The following is a 16,556-nucleotide window of genomic DNA, read 5'->3' on the forward strand; positions in this document are numbered from 1 at the left end:
TTTCTCTGAAAGAAATTTGAGCCCTTGCACCCCAACTTGTTTTAAATATGCCTGGAAGGTCTCATGAGTAATGTACACACACAAAGAGATCTCAGAAAACGTACAGATTGTGCAGGAAGATAAATTTTGACTGAGCAAGTGATGAATAGAATGCAGAGCAACATCCTCAGATTTTGGGCAAAGAATATATAATCATTCAGTGGTGTTTGCGAAACATGTCAGGCCCTGTCAGGAAGAAGGGTTATAAATAAATGTGAGGGAGATACTTTAATAATGCTCTTTCATATACACTCAGTAATGAACTTTAATTATTTCTTTCTTCTTCACTGTAAGTTTCTTTCTTCTTTCACTCTAGTGGATGAGTCAAGCCCAGATGTGTAATGAAACTCATACTGGCATCACAGCATTTTCTTTAGAGGTGGCTGAAAGAGCTCTATGGATCAGCTGTCAAATCATTTCTCCTCCTGTGGGGTTTCCTTCATGCGTCTCACCCAGCATTTAATTCCTCCACATATGGTATGAGTGAATCATAGCACAAGGAATTTTCTTGATGGAAAAGATTTTGTAGACAAGCAGTCTTCTCACATCACTGGTCCTGAAATGAGGCCAAAGTCAACTTTATCATAGGCAGTGGAGCAACCTGCCAAGAGGAACCAGTTTCCATGGTATGTAAGGCTATATAATCTACAACTTTGCAATCTGAAACTATGAAAACTAATTTAGAGCTTATCAGTAACGTCATCACCAAATATTTGCAGCAGAGAACGAGGAGATTGATTTGTTTCCTGCTGTGATGCTGGGAATTAACAGAGGATATCAAAAGGAAAGCTGTGAGGTGTTGAATGCAATGATGTGGATAAATATGAAATATCCCACCAATTCCTTGGCTTTTCAGTAGAAACTCAGGGAAATGAACAGAGGAAGGTGACACATCACTCCTTTTGCAAAATGACTTCCTGTCAGCTCTGCAACGACTACACGACTTTCTTGAAGAGGAAATCGCATGTGATGAAACTCACTGAAATACTTCCATTCTTCCTTTCAGCTTTCCTGCTTTATAAGCAAGGAAAATGACAACACAACCCTACTGAAAGAAACAGGGTGTTCCCCAAATCCCCTGACCACGAAGAGACCATGGCCCAATTCCTCTGCTCGGAGACAGGAGCTGTCAAACTCACTGAGGGGCCACACAAAGTGTCCGACTTCACTTGCCAGGTCTACTCCCAGTCCCACAGCCAATATTCCATGATAAACAGTGGACAAACAAACCCAGGAAACACATCAATTCTGCAGACTCTTTGCATGTAAAAAATCCTTGTACTCGGCAGCTACGCAGCCTATTCCTCTTTATGAACAAATCAAGACCCACCAATTTTTATTTCCTGCTGAGAATCATGAAAAAAAAAAAAAAAAAAAGAAACAGAACAAAAACCCCAAGACAGAGGAAGGCAGAGAACTGTGGCAGGACCCGTGGAATTGTGGAGAGATGAGCCTGTGGTGGAACAGTTTTCCTGGTGTGACTTGAGATCCTGTGGAAGGGCCCTGCTCTGGAGGAGGGTGAGGAGGAAAGAGCAGCAGAGACAACTTGTGATAAACTGGTCTCATTTCCTACCCCTTTCCCCCCATGATGCTGGTGGGGAGGAGGTAGAGAATTCAGGAGTGAGTTTTCCTGGGAAGATGGGAGGGGTATGGGAGAGATGTTTTAAGATTCAGTTTTATTTCTCATTATTCTACTCTGATTTAATTGGTAAGAAATTAAACTAATTTCTCTACATCTAGCCTGTTTTGCCTGTGACAGTAATTGGTGAGTGATTTCTCCCTGTCTTTTTCTTGACCCACGAGCCTTTCCCTACATTTTGTCTCCCCTGATCAGCTGAGGGGGTTGACAGAGCAGCTTTGGTGGCCACTGATATTCAAGCAGGGGCAACATGCCACAAATGGGGATGGGTTCTTGTTCTTCCCCCTGTAGACAGAAACACCTCAGTTTGCAAAATCTTTGTGATCTGCAGGGGCATCTACTAAAATTCAGCACTGGAAGGTTTCCCAACTCACCTCCTGTTTTGAGTCTAATATATAATCACCAGTTTGTAAACAAAGAAGCAATAAAGCAGTTCCAAAAATAGCCCACACAGATCCATACCACACTTTCAAAAACCTTTGTTTTGGTGGTCAGTTAATAATTTGCAATGTTTTCCAGCTCCTCACAGCTTAGAAGAGGAAAAAGCAGCACTGGTGAGCTCTGAGACTGAAGAGGGCACAAGGGGAGAGTCAAGAAGGCAAAAGGATGATTAAAGGGATTTTGTGTGAACTCAAGTCTGCAATGGGTCAGTGCCCGCAGGCTTGGAAGCAACAAGCAGTGTAAGGAGAAGAAAAAGGTTTTATAACATTGGATGTCATCAAGCTCAAAATAAAATGCACCTCAAAACAAACAGGATTGGTGTAGGACAAGAAAACAAATTACATCCTACATGTAAAGAATGCATTTCTGTAAAATGTGTCCCTTTGGGTCGAAACATATAAAAACATATTAAAAAAAAAAAAAAAAAAGGCAGATACCAAAATATTTAAACAAAAACTATGGTTCTCTATAAAGAAAAGCCCTTTCTCTCCTTCATTTTTGTGCAAAACTCTCTCTCATACCCCACTTTTTCCAGGCTGGGACTGCAGGCAGGTGCCCAACATACCACCACCATTTGCTATCACCTTTACCTGCTCTCACACCCATGAACTGAGGTTTCTTGTTCATTTAAATAATTTTGACCCTTTCAAACTCCAAAATAGTAAATTAACACTACCCCATGCTACAACAGAAGTGTCACCCTCTGCCATTTATCAGATGGCCTTCCAGACCCTACTGTGTCTAAGGAAGATGTGCTGATGAGCAAGACCTGTGCTCACCTTTGGGTTCCAAAATTACATTAACTGGGTAGGGAGAGGACCTGCACAGCCCTGTGGACTTTACTAAAGATGAGACCAGACAAGCTGAGACTAAAAACTGCCAAACTCCCAGCAGATGTGACCTAAAGCTCAAATTCCTCTTCCCTAGGAACCCCAGAAGTCATATATTTATACACAAAATCATTAATATTATCCTTATTTAAATTTTTTTTAATATGTTTGTTCTCCCTAGTGCAGAGAGGGGGGACATGGAGCAGATTTACACAACTGAGCAAGGGATTCTGTCTTCAACAGGCACACAAAACATCCTGCTTCACCCCAAGCCTTTTCAGAGTTTATTCTCATCTCAGTGATTCATCAGGGCTTCCCTGACACCGTTTTCATCCGAGCAGTGTAAAACCCAGCTCCTGCATCCCACCAGGCCTGTGCCAGCAGATGGCACTCCAAAGCGTGCAGCATCCTCGGCTTCCCTCACCCCACTCCCAGCAGCTGCTGGAAAAGGTGTTCTTTTTTGGATTTTTTTTTTTTTCTTGTGCCTGACTCTTCAGTGGTGTTTTTAATCCTGTTTAAATATAGGGGTCATCTTAGGAGCTGCCACCGCAGGACCACCAAACTTCCCACCAAACTGCTGGGCACAGGAAGGGAGAAAACACCTTCCTCACTCACCAGAAATCAGCTGTGATTGCAAGAAGATGCTTTGATTTTTAAAATTTTTGTCTGCTGGGTGGTTTTTGGGTTTTTTTAAGGCACTCATCTGTGTTTCTCAGCACGTCACTGCTGAGCTCTTCATGTGAATGTAACCCAAAACAGAAACGAGAAGGGGAAGGGAAAATCCTTCTTAAAGCAAGAAACGTTGCAGATCAAGAGATTCAATTGTGTCAAGTGTAATATTGAGTTAAGGTTCTAGGAACCACCTCAATATTTTTATTATATTCAGGATTTTACAGACTCAGTGAATGCAGAAAATAAAACACTGAAGCTTTTCATTTCATCCAAGTGAGGTGTGCAAACCACAGCTCACAAAAAATCCAGGCTTCGCATGGATTGCAAACAGGATCTCTGGCTTTGCCCCATGGAACAATGGTCCATGGAAATAAACATTTTTGGTTTCATCCAGTTTCTCCATACAGCCACTGAAGGTTTTTCCATGGCAGTCTCTGTGCCAAGAAAGACCTTGGGAACCTCTTGTCTGTGAGTTTGGCTTTGGGAAGTTGCACAAAAAGGAGCAGAAGATCAACTTCCATTTCCCATGGGGAAGAACCTTCCTTGCTCTACCATTCCCAGCTCCCTTCCAGCATCTGGAGAAGACAGTGAGACAAGAGGTGAGATTGAGACCTTAACTGGTTTAGGGAGCAGGGAAAAAGTCCTCTTGCATCAACCCCAATTAATCCATTGGAGTGACCTAATGCTCATGCCAGGGTACCGTGTGGTGGCAAAGCTTTAATTAAAGCAGATTAATGAAGTGGACACTGCAAAGATTTACTGTGTTTTACTGCAGGGGACACAGTGACATGCAGTCCTGTCACCTCTGAAGTGACAAAGTGCCCATCTGAGCACCCACAGGAGGAGAAGATCTGTGGTGGCATGGCTGCATCACCCCGCCAGGATTAATTCAGAGCTTACAGAGATGAGCTGGGCCAAGGGTGATGCTCAGCAGGTATCAGCCACACAACTTGGATTTTCTCCCAACAGTGGCAGTGATGACCAAACTCATGGCTCAGTTTTTTCATTCATAGAAACCACAGAATAACTCAGAGAAGAGTCTTGAGGACCATCAAGTCTAACACCTTGCCATGCTTATCTACAAAAGCATATCCAGGGAATTTTCATCAAAGTTTGCTCATGGCTCTGAACCATCACCTAATTTCATACTTGGGACAGTTGGGTGAAAAAGTCTCTTAAACTTAAGGGAATTATTTGCTTCAGAGGCACCTTCTCAAATCAACAAGTTTGTGTGATTGCAGTGGAGAACCTCCATCTGTGTTTAGGTGAACACATTTATTTTATTTATCACACAGGCTGTTGCTATCAGCTCAGAAATAACTACTTGAAATGTTATCTGCACCACATGCCTTATCCTACAGAACCTGTTGTGTTTTATAATGACACTATATATAAATTACTTCTCTGATATATGTCCAGCTTTATGAGTTAACTCCAAAGGAATTTCAGCACTCTGGATTATCATTAAAAGTGAGGATGAAACTGTATAACAAACCAGTACATCAGTGGAAGTTTAGCCGGCAAAAACAATGCAAATTTGGGTTACAGTTTTTAGCTAAGCAACAAAATAAAGAATCAGAATTACAAGTGTGATTCTGTATTTCCTTGTGTTTTCATAAACCAGAAATAATTGTGACCAATTCAAAGAGTCTGAGCAACCTGGTCTAGTGGGAGGTATCCCTGTCCATAGCAAGAGGTTGGAATAAGATGGTTTTTAATGTCCCTTCCAACTCAAATAATTCCATGAGTCTATGATTTCATAGGTGAGATGAACTATAGGGGAGGTAAAATCACTGCTTTCTACACAGGAGTGAAAGGGGTTTAATATTATCAGGTTTTATGGTGGATGTAACTTTGTTTATTTAGACCTTGAAAACAAATAAGATGTGCCTTAGAAAGGTCAATAAATATTATTTTTTATTCACCCTGGTGCAGCAAGGGTTAATATATTTCCAAACACATTTTTTAGTGGGAAACTACCATTGCTGTCCCCATTTAATCATGTGATAAATGCAGCCATCCAAGTGGGTTTAGAAGAATACAATTTCCTTCCTTTCAATAATTCATCTCCACGTGGGGGTTTAAATGTATTAAATAACACTGCATTCACTTTGGAGCAAGGTGACACACTCAGTAAGATTTCACATTTGTTACACCAGTTGCTGCATGTGATCTTTGCCAGGGCAAAAGTCAATTTAGACTCTTGCAGTGCACCTCAGGAAAGGCGGGGTTGAAGGAAGGGAGGTGGATGGGGTTGTATGAGCAGCCCCCTCACCCCAGCAGAAACCACTTCCACTGGGCAGAAACACTTTTAATTATGCTTAAAAAAAAAAATAAAAGTCATATACAGGGGAGTCAAGCCCATAGAGTGAACAAAATTCAAGCTTTTAATTCATTTTTTAATAATTATAGTACTGCCATTGTGGCCACACACATCCTGCAGACCCAGCCTACGTTTCATCAGCTCTGGGATCTTGGCCTGTGTTTGCTCTCCTCTTCAGCTGCTGTCACACAGCTCTGACAGAGCTGCCAGAGGTGACCCTCACTGCCCAGAAAAGCTGCATGCAAGGACAAAGCTCTCTGAGCAAGGTGAGCATCCATCCAGCTGCCGCTGTATTTATAGTTATATTTAATTTTATAATAAACATAATTTTATATTTCATTTTATATTTGTTTGTATTTATTTTGATGTAGGTATACATCAGTACACAGATATATTTATAGATATACAAATCTGTGCCGGTAGTGCTGAATGCAACCATGAACTGCCCACACTCACTGGCTAAAAAGCAACTCTAAAGAGGAAAGAGGATTCAGAATTCCTTGAGACCATGTCAGGATCTCATATAATAGGTGAGAAATGCTTTTTTTTTTTTTTTTTTTAATGAACCTGATGTGGCAGGAGATGTGCATTTGCAGCATTCTTTAAATTTAGGGGCTGACAGTACTTAAGGGGGTAGAAAGGCTGGAGAGGCATTTTTTTGCAAGTGGAGTGATAAGACATGGGGGAATGTCTTTTGCTTTTGGAGTGGTAAGACATGGGAGAATGGCTTTAAGCTGAAGGAGGGTAGATTTACATTGGATATTTGGAAGAAATTCCTCCCTGGGAGGGTGGTGAGGCCCTGGCACTGGTTGCCCAGAGAAGCTGAGGCTGCTCCATCCCTGGAAACATTCCAGGCCAGTGTGGATGGGGCTTGGAGAAACCTGTTCTAGTGGAAGGTGTCCCTACCCATGGCAGAGGGTTTTAAACAGATGATTTTTAATGTTTCCTCCAATCCAAACCATTCTGTGATTCCATGACACACAAGCACAGCAACCACCACAAGCAGCGGGGGAAAAAATCCATTGCAGAGCTGTCTGTGTCTGTGGAAGAACAACAACGTGGGCACCAGCTGAGCGATGTGTCCCAGCCTCTGGGCACAATATGGATTTTTCAAAGTGCTCTGTCCCTTCAGCAAGGCGGGCTCGCGGCCGAGTTTCATCGCGCGGCCCCAGACGCCTCCACGAGACCCTGGTGTCAGTGTTCCCCCAGCAGGGTCTGTGCCAGCGTGGGGGGACAGCAAAGTGTCTCCCAGGATTTGGGAGCATAAAAGAAGTGGTTGCAGGGCTGGGGGCGAGGCTGGCACAGTCCAGACAAAACAAGCCTTTGGTTTGTGGCTCCAGCAGTGACTCAGAGCCAGGGTAGAGGAGCCAGTGGAGCTGCTCTGGAGGAGGCTTTGTACAAAAGAACCCCTTCCCTCGCCTTCATCCTCTGCCCACACAGAAATCTCTGTCCTTTCTCCCTCAAACAAAAGGAAAATTAAAAAGAAAATAAAAAAGAAGAAAAACACACAAGGAAACAAACTGAAAAAAAAAACCCCTTAACTAACCAAAGCCCAGCTAGTGAAAACTCAATTCTTTGTCTGGGTGCTGATAGAGGCAGCTGCAGTTTCTGGTTCTATCAGCAGACACAGGCAAAATGATCCCTTGAAAGGCACTTAGTAGAGGATTGCCAAGGAAAATCCACAATGTCCAAGTTGCTTGGGCAATTTAGGAAATGGCAAGCTCCCCCCAAACCTGATGCTAAAGTTTCCTTTTTTTTAAAGGTTTGGTCTTTTCTTACTTTTCTTATCTTGTAGGATAAGGAGATTGGAATGCTACTGGAAGCTCCTACCCTCAGCTTTTGACAATTCCTTCAATTGAAGCTTCAGTAGAATTTGGAGTGGACATGTTTTTACTGAAGCCCAGAGCATTCCTGGTGTCCCATAAAACCTGCCACCAGCAGCATCCAGAACCCGGGTGTTTTCCCAAGGGCTTGGTGCAGGATTCTTCATTTTAAGTTTTACAGCTGAAAAATTCTGCCTCCCTGACAAAAGAGGAGTTTAATGGTTACTTAGGAAAGTTCTGTGCCTATAAAAGTCCACTGGAATTTTTTTCAAGATCGTGGGCATGCTGAGAAGAAAAGACCTTCCCTTCCCAGACACACTGGAAGCAGAGCAAGAATACTTTGGGACATTCAGAATAGATTCCACCTCCCTTGAAAATACAGGGAACAAATTAAAAGATTATGTGTGAATCTATTTCCATCTACTTATTAAATCCCTCTATGAAAATCTATTTCTCTACCCCCAAAGAGGCAGAAAAAGAAAAGAAAATATTTAAATTTTTCTTAAGAAAATTGCTTTAATGACTACCTTAAGAAAACCAAACCCTTTAAAACCAAACAAAAGCCCACACTTGAGTAAAGTCAAGAAAAAAATAACTGTATGATTTAAATGCTCCATATTGTCAACCCTAGGAACAGGGGAGTGGGTTGATTACAATATGGCTTTTAAAGGATGCACAGTCATTTAAAACAAAGTTGACATTCTTGAAATAACACTTTTTACAGAAGTGGCTGCATCCAAAACGACCTTGAAAAGACACAGCAATTACTACCACACATGCAAGATAAATTATCACCAAAGCTAAGGTTTGACTTCCTGAGATACAGCAGCCAGACTGGAACATTAGGAACTGGCATGAGTTCTGAGATAAGATGGTAGAGTCAATAAGACAAATGTGTAAATAAAATGCTCCATTTGTTGGGGTGAAAGCTGCATTTTGATTGTGAGAAATTAAATTTTGCGTTTCAGGGAAATACACATTATGTCCACTCACAAATGTGGAAGCTGGTTTCAAACATGAGGAGTATCAGGAACATGTACTGCATTAAAAACTCATAATTAATTATTGTTCAAAATGAGCTGTTGGTGTTGGCTTAGCCTGTGAGAAGCTCAGGGTGGCACAGTCTCGTAGCTGTGCTTGTACCATGACAAGGGCCTGGTTAAAATAGAAGCCCAAATAACCAAAGTCATTATACACTCACATAGATATATGCAGTTTATGCAGACATTACTGCCAAAAAAAGTTATTCTTCCATAAAGCCAAGGACTGGATCTTGCTGCCCCCAAAATGAGAATTTTACTCTAATCACATAAAAAGAACAACTTCATAAACACAGGAAGAAAGGGAGAAATGATGCTTCCTGTGGGAAGGAAGTCCATTTAAAGAAAGAATAAACTGATGCAGTCAGGATTAAAAAAAAACCAAAACTTGTATATGCAAATAGACATTTATTACCCATTTTTGTGCTCCTAAAAAATGTAATTTACTGACCTTTGAGAGATGGGTCAAATAGGCCCATAGAATAAGAAACAAAAGCATCTTTTTGGCAACTACCATGTTCCAGAGCAATAATTATCCTTTCCTCTCTCCGTGAGCAGCAGGAAATGAAGAGGGATGCCATTACACCATGACAATTACTGTAATTTTAATTTCTAAATATTGCTAAAAGAAAAAAATTGCTAAAAAGAAAAAAAAAAAAAAGTCTGTTCAGATTTTTTAGATAAAAACTCATTCCCCAGCTGACACAGAGCTGTGCTTCCCCTCCTTGCAGTCCCTTGGGGGAATGAACCACCCACAAAGTCTGCAGGGTGAGAAAAACCCACTTTTCTCCCCATTAGTGGAAAAGAGAGAATTGTAGAGAATCACAGAATGGTTTGGGTTGGATGGGACCTTAAAGATCATCTTGTCCAACCCCCTGCCATGGGCAGGGACACCTTCCACTACCCCAGCTTGCTCCAAGCCCCATCACTTGATCTCATTCAACCATGGGCACAAAAACAGATCCTTTCTATCAGAATAAGATGATGTTGGATGCACAATAATTATTAAAAAAATTAAAATTTTTTAAAAATAAAAAAAATTATCTCCTGTGTTCAGGAACATTACGTGTTCTGTTGTGGATTTTCCACAGTCTACCATTAATTATTTTAGTACTATGGATAATCGATTCCATGCTATTAGAACATTATCATTTATAGCCAGTTGTTGCACTGTGGGATGGATTTCACCCTAGAGGACACATCTGGTCAGCTGTCCAGCCTCTCCTGCCACTGACCAGAGAGGGTCACTCTCCAGGCTCCAGAGGACACCTGAAATACTCCCACTCCTACACTGGACTCTGCCTGGGAGGAGGAGTTTGCATTCAGGGGGAGAAGTGGGATTTGAAACCCACCTGCCCAAAAATAGTCAGGAGCAGAGGTGACCATATCCCCAAATCTCTGCTGTAGGCTGCAATTCCCATAAACTGGAAACTACCTTTCAAAATTCCCCTTAATGAGGCTTTTGAAGTCTCATTTTGGCTAGTAGGCGAAGACTTAAAATTAATTTCACAGATTCAAGGGAAAGGGTTTTTTTCTTTTTTTGTATTAATTGTTGCCACAAGAATCATCATTTAGTGTAGTAAAAAGTTGTGTCTTTCAATATATGCACCTATAGAACTCCATTGATTTGTCTATACACAAACACATTCCTACAAACATATATTTGATTAAGAATTTATATAACTTCAGGCTTCAAGGAGTTTTGGATCAATGCCTTTATTTTGCCTTTATAAACAAATAAACTCAATTAAAGAGTACTTACAACAAACCACAACAGGCAGGAAACTAATTTTCCCAAGGCTTGCCATGGCAATTTTTACCTGTTACATGGATCTAGGGAATCAATTACTCCCTAAAGGGAAATTATTAGGGCTTGTGTTACTCAACATCTCACCTTTCCCACTCACCAGTGGGAGAGAAGTATAGGGACAGGCATCCAGAAAAACGAGTATTCTTCAGACCTCTTACCATTTTCTGTAATAAATTAAGGTATAAATAAAAGAGAACAAAGCCCTGAAGGCAAGCAGTGTTTGAATCAAGGCTGGATCTGCACCAAGTCCCTGTGCAGCTTCACAAGGCACATAAATCAGCTCTCCTGAACATATGTAGTATTTTGCATTACTCTATAGGGTGTTAACTTTAATGCCTTAATATATTCACATAGTGGTCAGGTTACAGTTCCTGTGGGAACCATAAATTTGTATGCCCTGGCCAATCTGCTGCTGGAAAAATAATAATAATAAGTTAAAACTAACCACAGCACCACATTGCCTTCAGCAGGTTTTTTACCTTTAATTTTTTCTCCTTTCTGTACTTGAGGGAGGAAGAAGAGATGTGTGAAGCCACAAATGGACAGGGAAGCTGAAGCAGATATGAATTAATTTTCATTCTTTTTTGCAGGAAGGCTTGTGTGTCCCCAGCCCAAGCAAATGTCACTGCATGGAAAAGATTTCCTCTTGGGCGTGATCAAGCCTTTTTCTGACTCAGAACCCTCTCACCCAGGACATGCTACAATCTCCTTTTTCGTAATCCATCAAAACCACTTCACCTGCAAGCAACAGCTACAAGGAGAAACAACCTGAGCTGATCCAGTTTAACCCAATTTCTGCTGATTCTGCCTGACCTACACCAAACTGATCCCGCTACAATCTCCCAGTGGTTGGATTCCTACCTGGTTCAAGGCAAAGGGCATTGTCTCTGTCCCATTCTTCCTCCAGCCTCCTTTTGCTCCAACCCCACCATTACTCACTTAAAGATATGAGTATTTTTTGTCTGGCATCCTACAATTTTTCCCATATTAAAACTCTGTTTACTTCCATAAAAGTTGTTTTTGGAGTCATCAAGCAATTTCAACACACCAAAAAAGCTGGTTTTATCCAGGCTTGCTCCCAATGCTGCAAGTTCACTGTAATTAACAATTTTTATTCTGTTTGCACTGGTTAATGGCCAGCAGTGTCCCACATCTGTGGAGCAGCCATGGCCATGGTAGTCCAGGCAAGAACAAAGCTCCTCCCTTCCCTGCAACCCACTCCACCAACAACAATCAAACACAATTGGTTAAAAGCCCAAGAAATTATGCAATACAGATGGCGTGAAAAAAAATCACAGTTAATCTGCACAAAATGACCCAATAAATATTTAATGTATGTAGGATTGGACCACAGTTAAAGGATGTGTTATTTATGCCCCTGCTCAACAGATTACCAGCTGGTGGACAAAACCAGACTGTTGATTTTTATAAACCCAGAGCTGAACAGTAACATCTGTGCACAATCTCTCCAAAGGTAGCAGTGGAAACCCTCACTGGATAAAGGAATTCATCAGCCCTTTGATTCCTTAATTTCATTTCACTGACACCTACGCCAACTAAGCAACAAGGTCTAGAGCAGAATTGTAATTACTTGAAACTTAGTTAATATTAAAGCTTTGGTCCATTAATCTGTACTAATGATGGGGTTTTCAGTGGTACCATTCCACTCTTTTTTACAGAGAACCATCAATTCAAAGTTACAAAGTACAGCTATTACTTATATACGTTAAGGAAGTTGTAGAAAACCAGGTGGCACAAAGTAGGGAGAGAAAAGTCATTAGGGAAGGAGAAAACCTGCTGACTGTCCCTTAAATGATAAAAAGAATCAAAAATATCAGAAATAATCACTGAAATTAGACATAGAGTTGTGGGTTTTGGTGGCACAGTATCAGCTGCAAATGCCTACAAGTTTTTTGGTATGTAGGATTTGAGAGGACAACCTAATCTCTGTTGGACCCTTCCTTCAGCCAAAAGATCCCCTGGCATTTAAACTCTCTTGGAAATCTGTGGAGATTTCTTAAACACACACATCCAGATATTAAATCTATAGTAATAGTCTATTTATAAAAGACTACACATTTTCCTGTATATATACATATACACTCACACAATGTTATCTTTACAGTCTTAATAATTTGCAAATGTTCACTGGCACACATGCACCAAATTGTATTTTATATATATATATATATTCACATACATGTGCATATGAAATTGAATATGTGCATCGTATATGGAGGAATCAGAGTATATATGAATACGTATACACAAATGAGAATAAATATATACACTCTGATTCTATATAGTATTTATTCATTGAAAAATTTCCTAATATGGCCTTAAAAAAGGAAGAAAAACACTTAATTTGCATATGTATTTAGTAGTTAACCATAGTGCAGTGTAGCCAAAGAAAGCAGAATACCTAATCCTTCTTAAAACTGGAGATGGATTGGATAAAACCTCTTCTTAATTTCTTCTATGAAATTGTCCTTGGAATGTGATTTCACCACACCTATGAGCCAAGCTTCCAGGAAAAGGGGGTGTAGGACTGCTTTTTGATAGATTTCATAGCAGACAAAACTCCCCTCAAGAATGGAAAAACAGCCCCATGAGGACAGAAAAGCAGAGACTAATTAAACAGGTCTTACATAAGTTTTTTTTCCTGAGTCCTGCTATCTTCCACCTCCAAAGACATCACACATTTCTATTGGAAAATCACCTCACTGGCATCAATGTAGGAAGTGGAGGAGCTCCAAGCTCTTCAGCATCATTAGTGAGGTTAGAAAACAGCTTTTTTTTAGCACACTCACTCATGAACTTACCTGTTTGGTGCTTCTCTGCCCAGTAGGAAGCAAAGACTTGGATTTCTCTGCTATTTTCTGTTAAAAGGAAAAGAAAAAAAATCAGAGGGAAAATGGCTGAGAAGAGTCCAAATATTTAGGGAAGGAGTCATATGAAGCTATTTTCTTCTACTTTCTAAAGAAAAAGACACAGAGAAAGCTCTTACTCTTTAGAAAAAAACAAGGGAGTATAAAAGCATTGAAAACTTCAGTCTTGCAGGCATTAAAAGTCTTCAAAGCTTTCAGAATGACAAGGTTATCAAAACTGAAACAGGCATTTAGGGAATGACAGCCAGGACGTGGATAAGTAGCAATTTATCACTCAGATTGTTTTCCTGATGCAGCCGGGCGTTCACAAACTGCAGTGGTTAATTCTGGCACTTCTGAATTGATGACAGTTTTTAAAATAAAAGAAATACAATCCTATACAGTTCAGATGGACTGTACTCATGAACATTAGGGAAAAAAAAAAAAAGCATAAAAAAGATGTGTGTGTGTGTGTATATGGGGGTGGAGCTCTTTACCCAAATAATTCTAACTTCTCATTTAACACACACAGTAATTTAATTTAAAGACCCCACACTCAGTTTCTTGAATAGGACAGGTAAATAATTTAAAATATGAGGTAGCACTAGAGATGATGCAATTCTATTACACAACAGACATGCTGTTGAACTGCAATTTTATGTACATCTATTTATTTATTTAATTTTTAAGGCACAGGCAGCAAGTGCTGGAAAATCAATCAGTCCAGAATGTTTCTAATAGAGACACATTATTAAGTGCATGTTGCCAGCCAAATTTCATTACACCTGTGTAATTACAATATATCCTTCCCATTGTTGCAGGCATGCGTCAGACTCATTAATGTGATATACCAAAGCCACCAAAGTTTGTCCAAGCTGTATTTTGATTAATCCAGATATATCTCCTAGCTTGCACTGCCAGGGAGGGAGGCAGTTTGGGGATGCTAAATTTAAGTCATTACTACAGTTTAAAAAACAAAACATATCTGCTCATTAGCAAAGCCTCCCCTGGGTAAAGAGGGTGAGCAAGAAGCAGAGGAAGGAACTGGAGTTCAGGATTTGTTTGTTTTATTAAACAGCTTGATCTTGGTGACAGATCCCTGTTGGAAGAATGTTTCATAACATTCCAATATCCCAGCCACAAGATGTTTGAAAATTTCTGGCACAGCCAAACAGCAAAGCAGAGCTAGAAGGTGGGGTAGACTTTGAATTATCCATGCTGCCTGCACATTTTCTGCAAGCAGAAAAGGTGAACTGTGCAATCCTCTCTCCCCTGAGAGTGGAGGCACACCAAAATAATGGCATGGAAATACTTCCCCCTGAACTCAGCACTGGGGAGGCCACACCTCAAATCCTGGGGTCAGTTTTGGGCCACTCACAATGAGAAGGGCATTGAGGGGCTGGAGTGTGACCAGAACGGAGCTGGGGAAGGGGCTGGAGCACTGATCTGATGAGGAGCAGCTGAGGGAGCTGGGGGGGCTCAGCCTGGAGAAAAGGAGGCTCAAGGGAGACCTCACTCTCTACAACTCCCTGACAGGAGGGTGTAACCAGGTGAGGATCAATGTCCATTCCCAGAGAACAAGGGGCAGAACAAGAGGAAATGGCCTCAAGCTGCCCCAGGGGAGGTTTAGATTGGATATTTGGGAACATTTCTGCAGAAAAAAGCTTGCCAAGCACTGGAACAGGCTGCCCAGGGAAGTGGTGGGGACACCATCCCTGCCATGTGGACATGGCCCTTAAGGACATGGCTCAGGTGCTGCTGGGTTGATGGTTGGATTGGATGATCTTAAAAGTTTTTTTCCCAACCTTAATTCTAAGACACTATGATTGCTTGACTGATAATGAAAGAAAAGAGGGAGGAAACCATTCATTGGCAGCCCTGTAGAGATGCTCCAGGCTCCAGGGAATTACACCTAACACATTCCCAGATTCCCAGATGGGACAGTAGAAGCAGGAGGGACACTCACTTTCTGCACAGCTCCGTATCTCTGGATGGCATCTGACAGCTGGTTCTTCAGCCTGTCCAGCTGAAGCCTTTCTTGCTGTATTGGGAAAAAAAAAAGAAGGCTGGTTAGAAGGCTGAAGGATCTCTCTGTGACCATAGGAAATTGTCCTAGTGGGAGACACCAAATAAATAAAGTGGGTACCAATGGTACCCTAAAAGAATCAGTCACACTGGGGCTGCCAGGATGCAATTGGATTTTCTTTTAGGAAATGTGATGCTTTGGTCTTTCAGGCCAGGTTAAATAAATAAAATGCCACTTTGGATATTCAAGATAGCATTGGAGAAAATAACTGGAGCGATCTTTCTATAAAAAAGTTATTTTTCCACAGGATAAATCATGATGGAGTTGATCACCTCATTTGGGAAATTTACTGGACTTGAAAAGTCAAACAGCCACAACATCCCCTCTCCTTGGTCTGACTGTTAGAAACCAGCTTATCTTAATGTTTTCCAAAACATGAACCCACATGTCACTGTCTTTATGGCTGGAGCTTTCTCCAGCAAGGTTTCAATTTATGTTTAAAATCCCCCTGTTCTTGGAAGGAAGAAAAATGCCTGATGCAAGTATCCACCATGCTTCCAAATCTCTGCTCTCAGGGGAAATGACCAAACCCAAACTGTTCTCCTGGAACTGTTCTACACCCTGGATTTGAGATTTCACATATGCAGGAGCCCAAATGTCCAGATTTTACAGAGGGAAATGCTGCAAGGAATTGGGATGTCACCTTAAAAAACAAATGAAAAGCAAAACACAATCTACACTAAAGCTACTGAGCAGAAATGTTCACTTTCCAGCCATTTCAGCTGTTTCAGAAAACTGCTTGGGGTTACAAAAGTAGATTTTATAAAGGTTGGGATAAACACTTTTAATTTTAATGGCAGTATTTTCACACACAGAATAATATCCTAGTTCTTCCTCTAAAGATTTAAAATCATTTTTAGAGCAGGGGAAGTATCATTATTCCCATTCTACAGATAAAGGTCCATAAACCTTATGTTTGTTCCACATGCAAAATAAGATAAGATTGTCACCCTGGAGAGCAGATCTTGTGCTCCAGCACTCACCCT

At 40.9% G+C, this 16,556-nt stretch overlaps 1 protein-coding gene across 9 annotated transcripts in view; it reads right to left on the minus strand.

Moving 5' to 3' along the window:
- The window catches only part of TSNARE1 (t-SNARE domain containing 1), a 460,205-nt gene that overhangs the window by 236,704 nt on the left and 206,945 nt on the right, over window positions 1-16,556 (minus strand). For all 9 annotated transcript variants that reach the window (XR_014953137.1, XM_085572620.1, XM_085572617.1 and 6 more), the window contains 2 exons: window positions 15,451-15,525; window positions 13,440-13,496 (listed from right to left, as the gene is read on the minus strand). Coding sequence is in view for 8 of the 9 variants with exons in the window: in XM_085572620.1 (XP_085428746.1) it covers window positions 13,440-13,496; window positions 15,451-15,525 (132 nt within the window). In the remaining variant the exon portion in view is untranslated. The remainder of the gene's footprint in view (window positions 1-13,439; window positions 13,497-15,450; window positions 15,526-16,556) is intronic.

Source organism: Lonchura striata, chromosome 2 (genome assembly GCF_050655825.1).
Source record: "Lonchura striata isolate lonStrDom1 chromosome 2, ASM5065582v1, whole genome shotgun sequence".
NCBI lineage: Eukaryota > Metazoa > Chordata > Aves > Passeriformes > Estrildidae > Lonchura > Lonchura striata.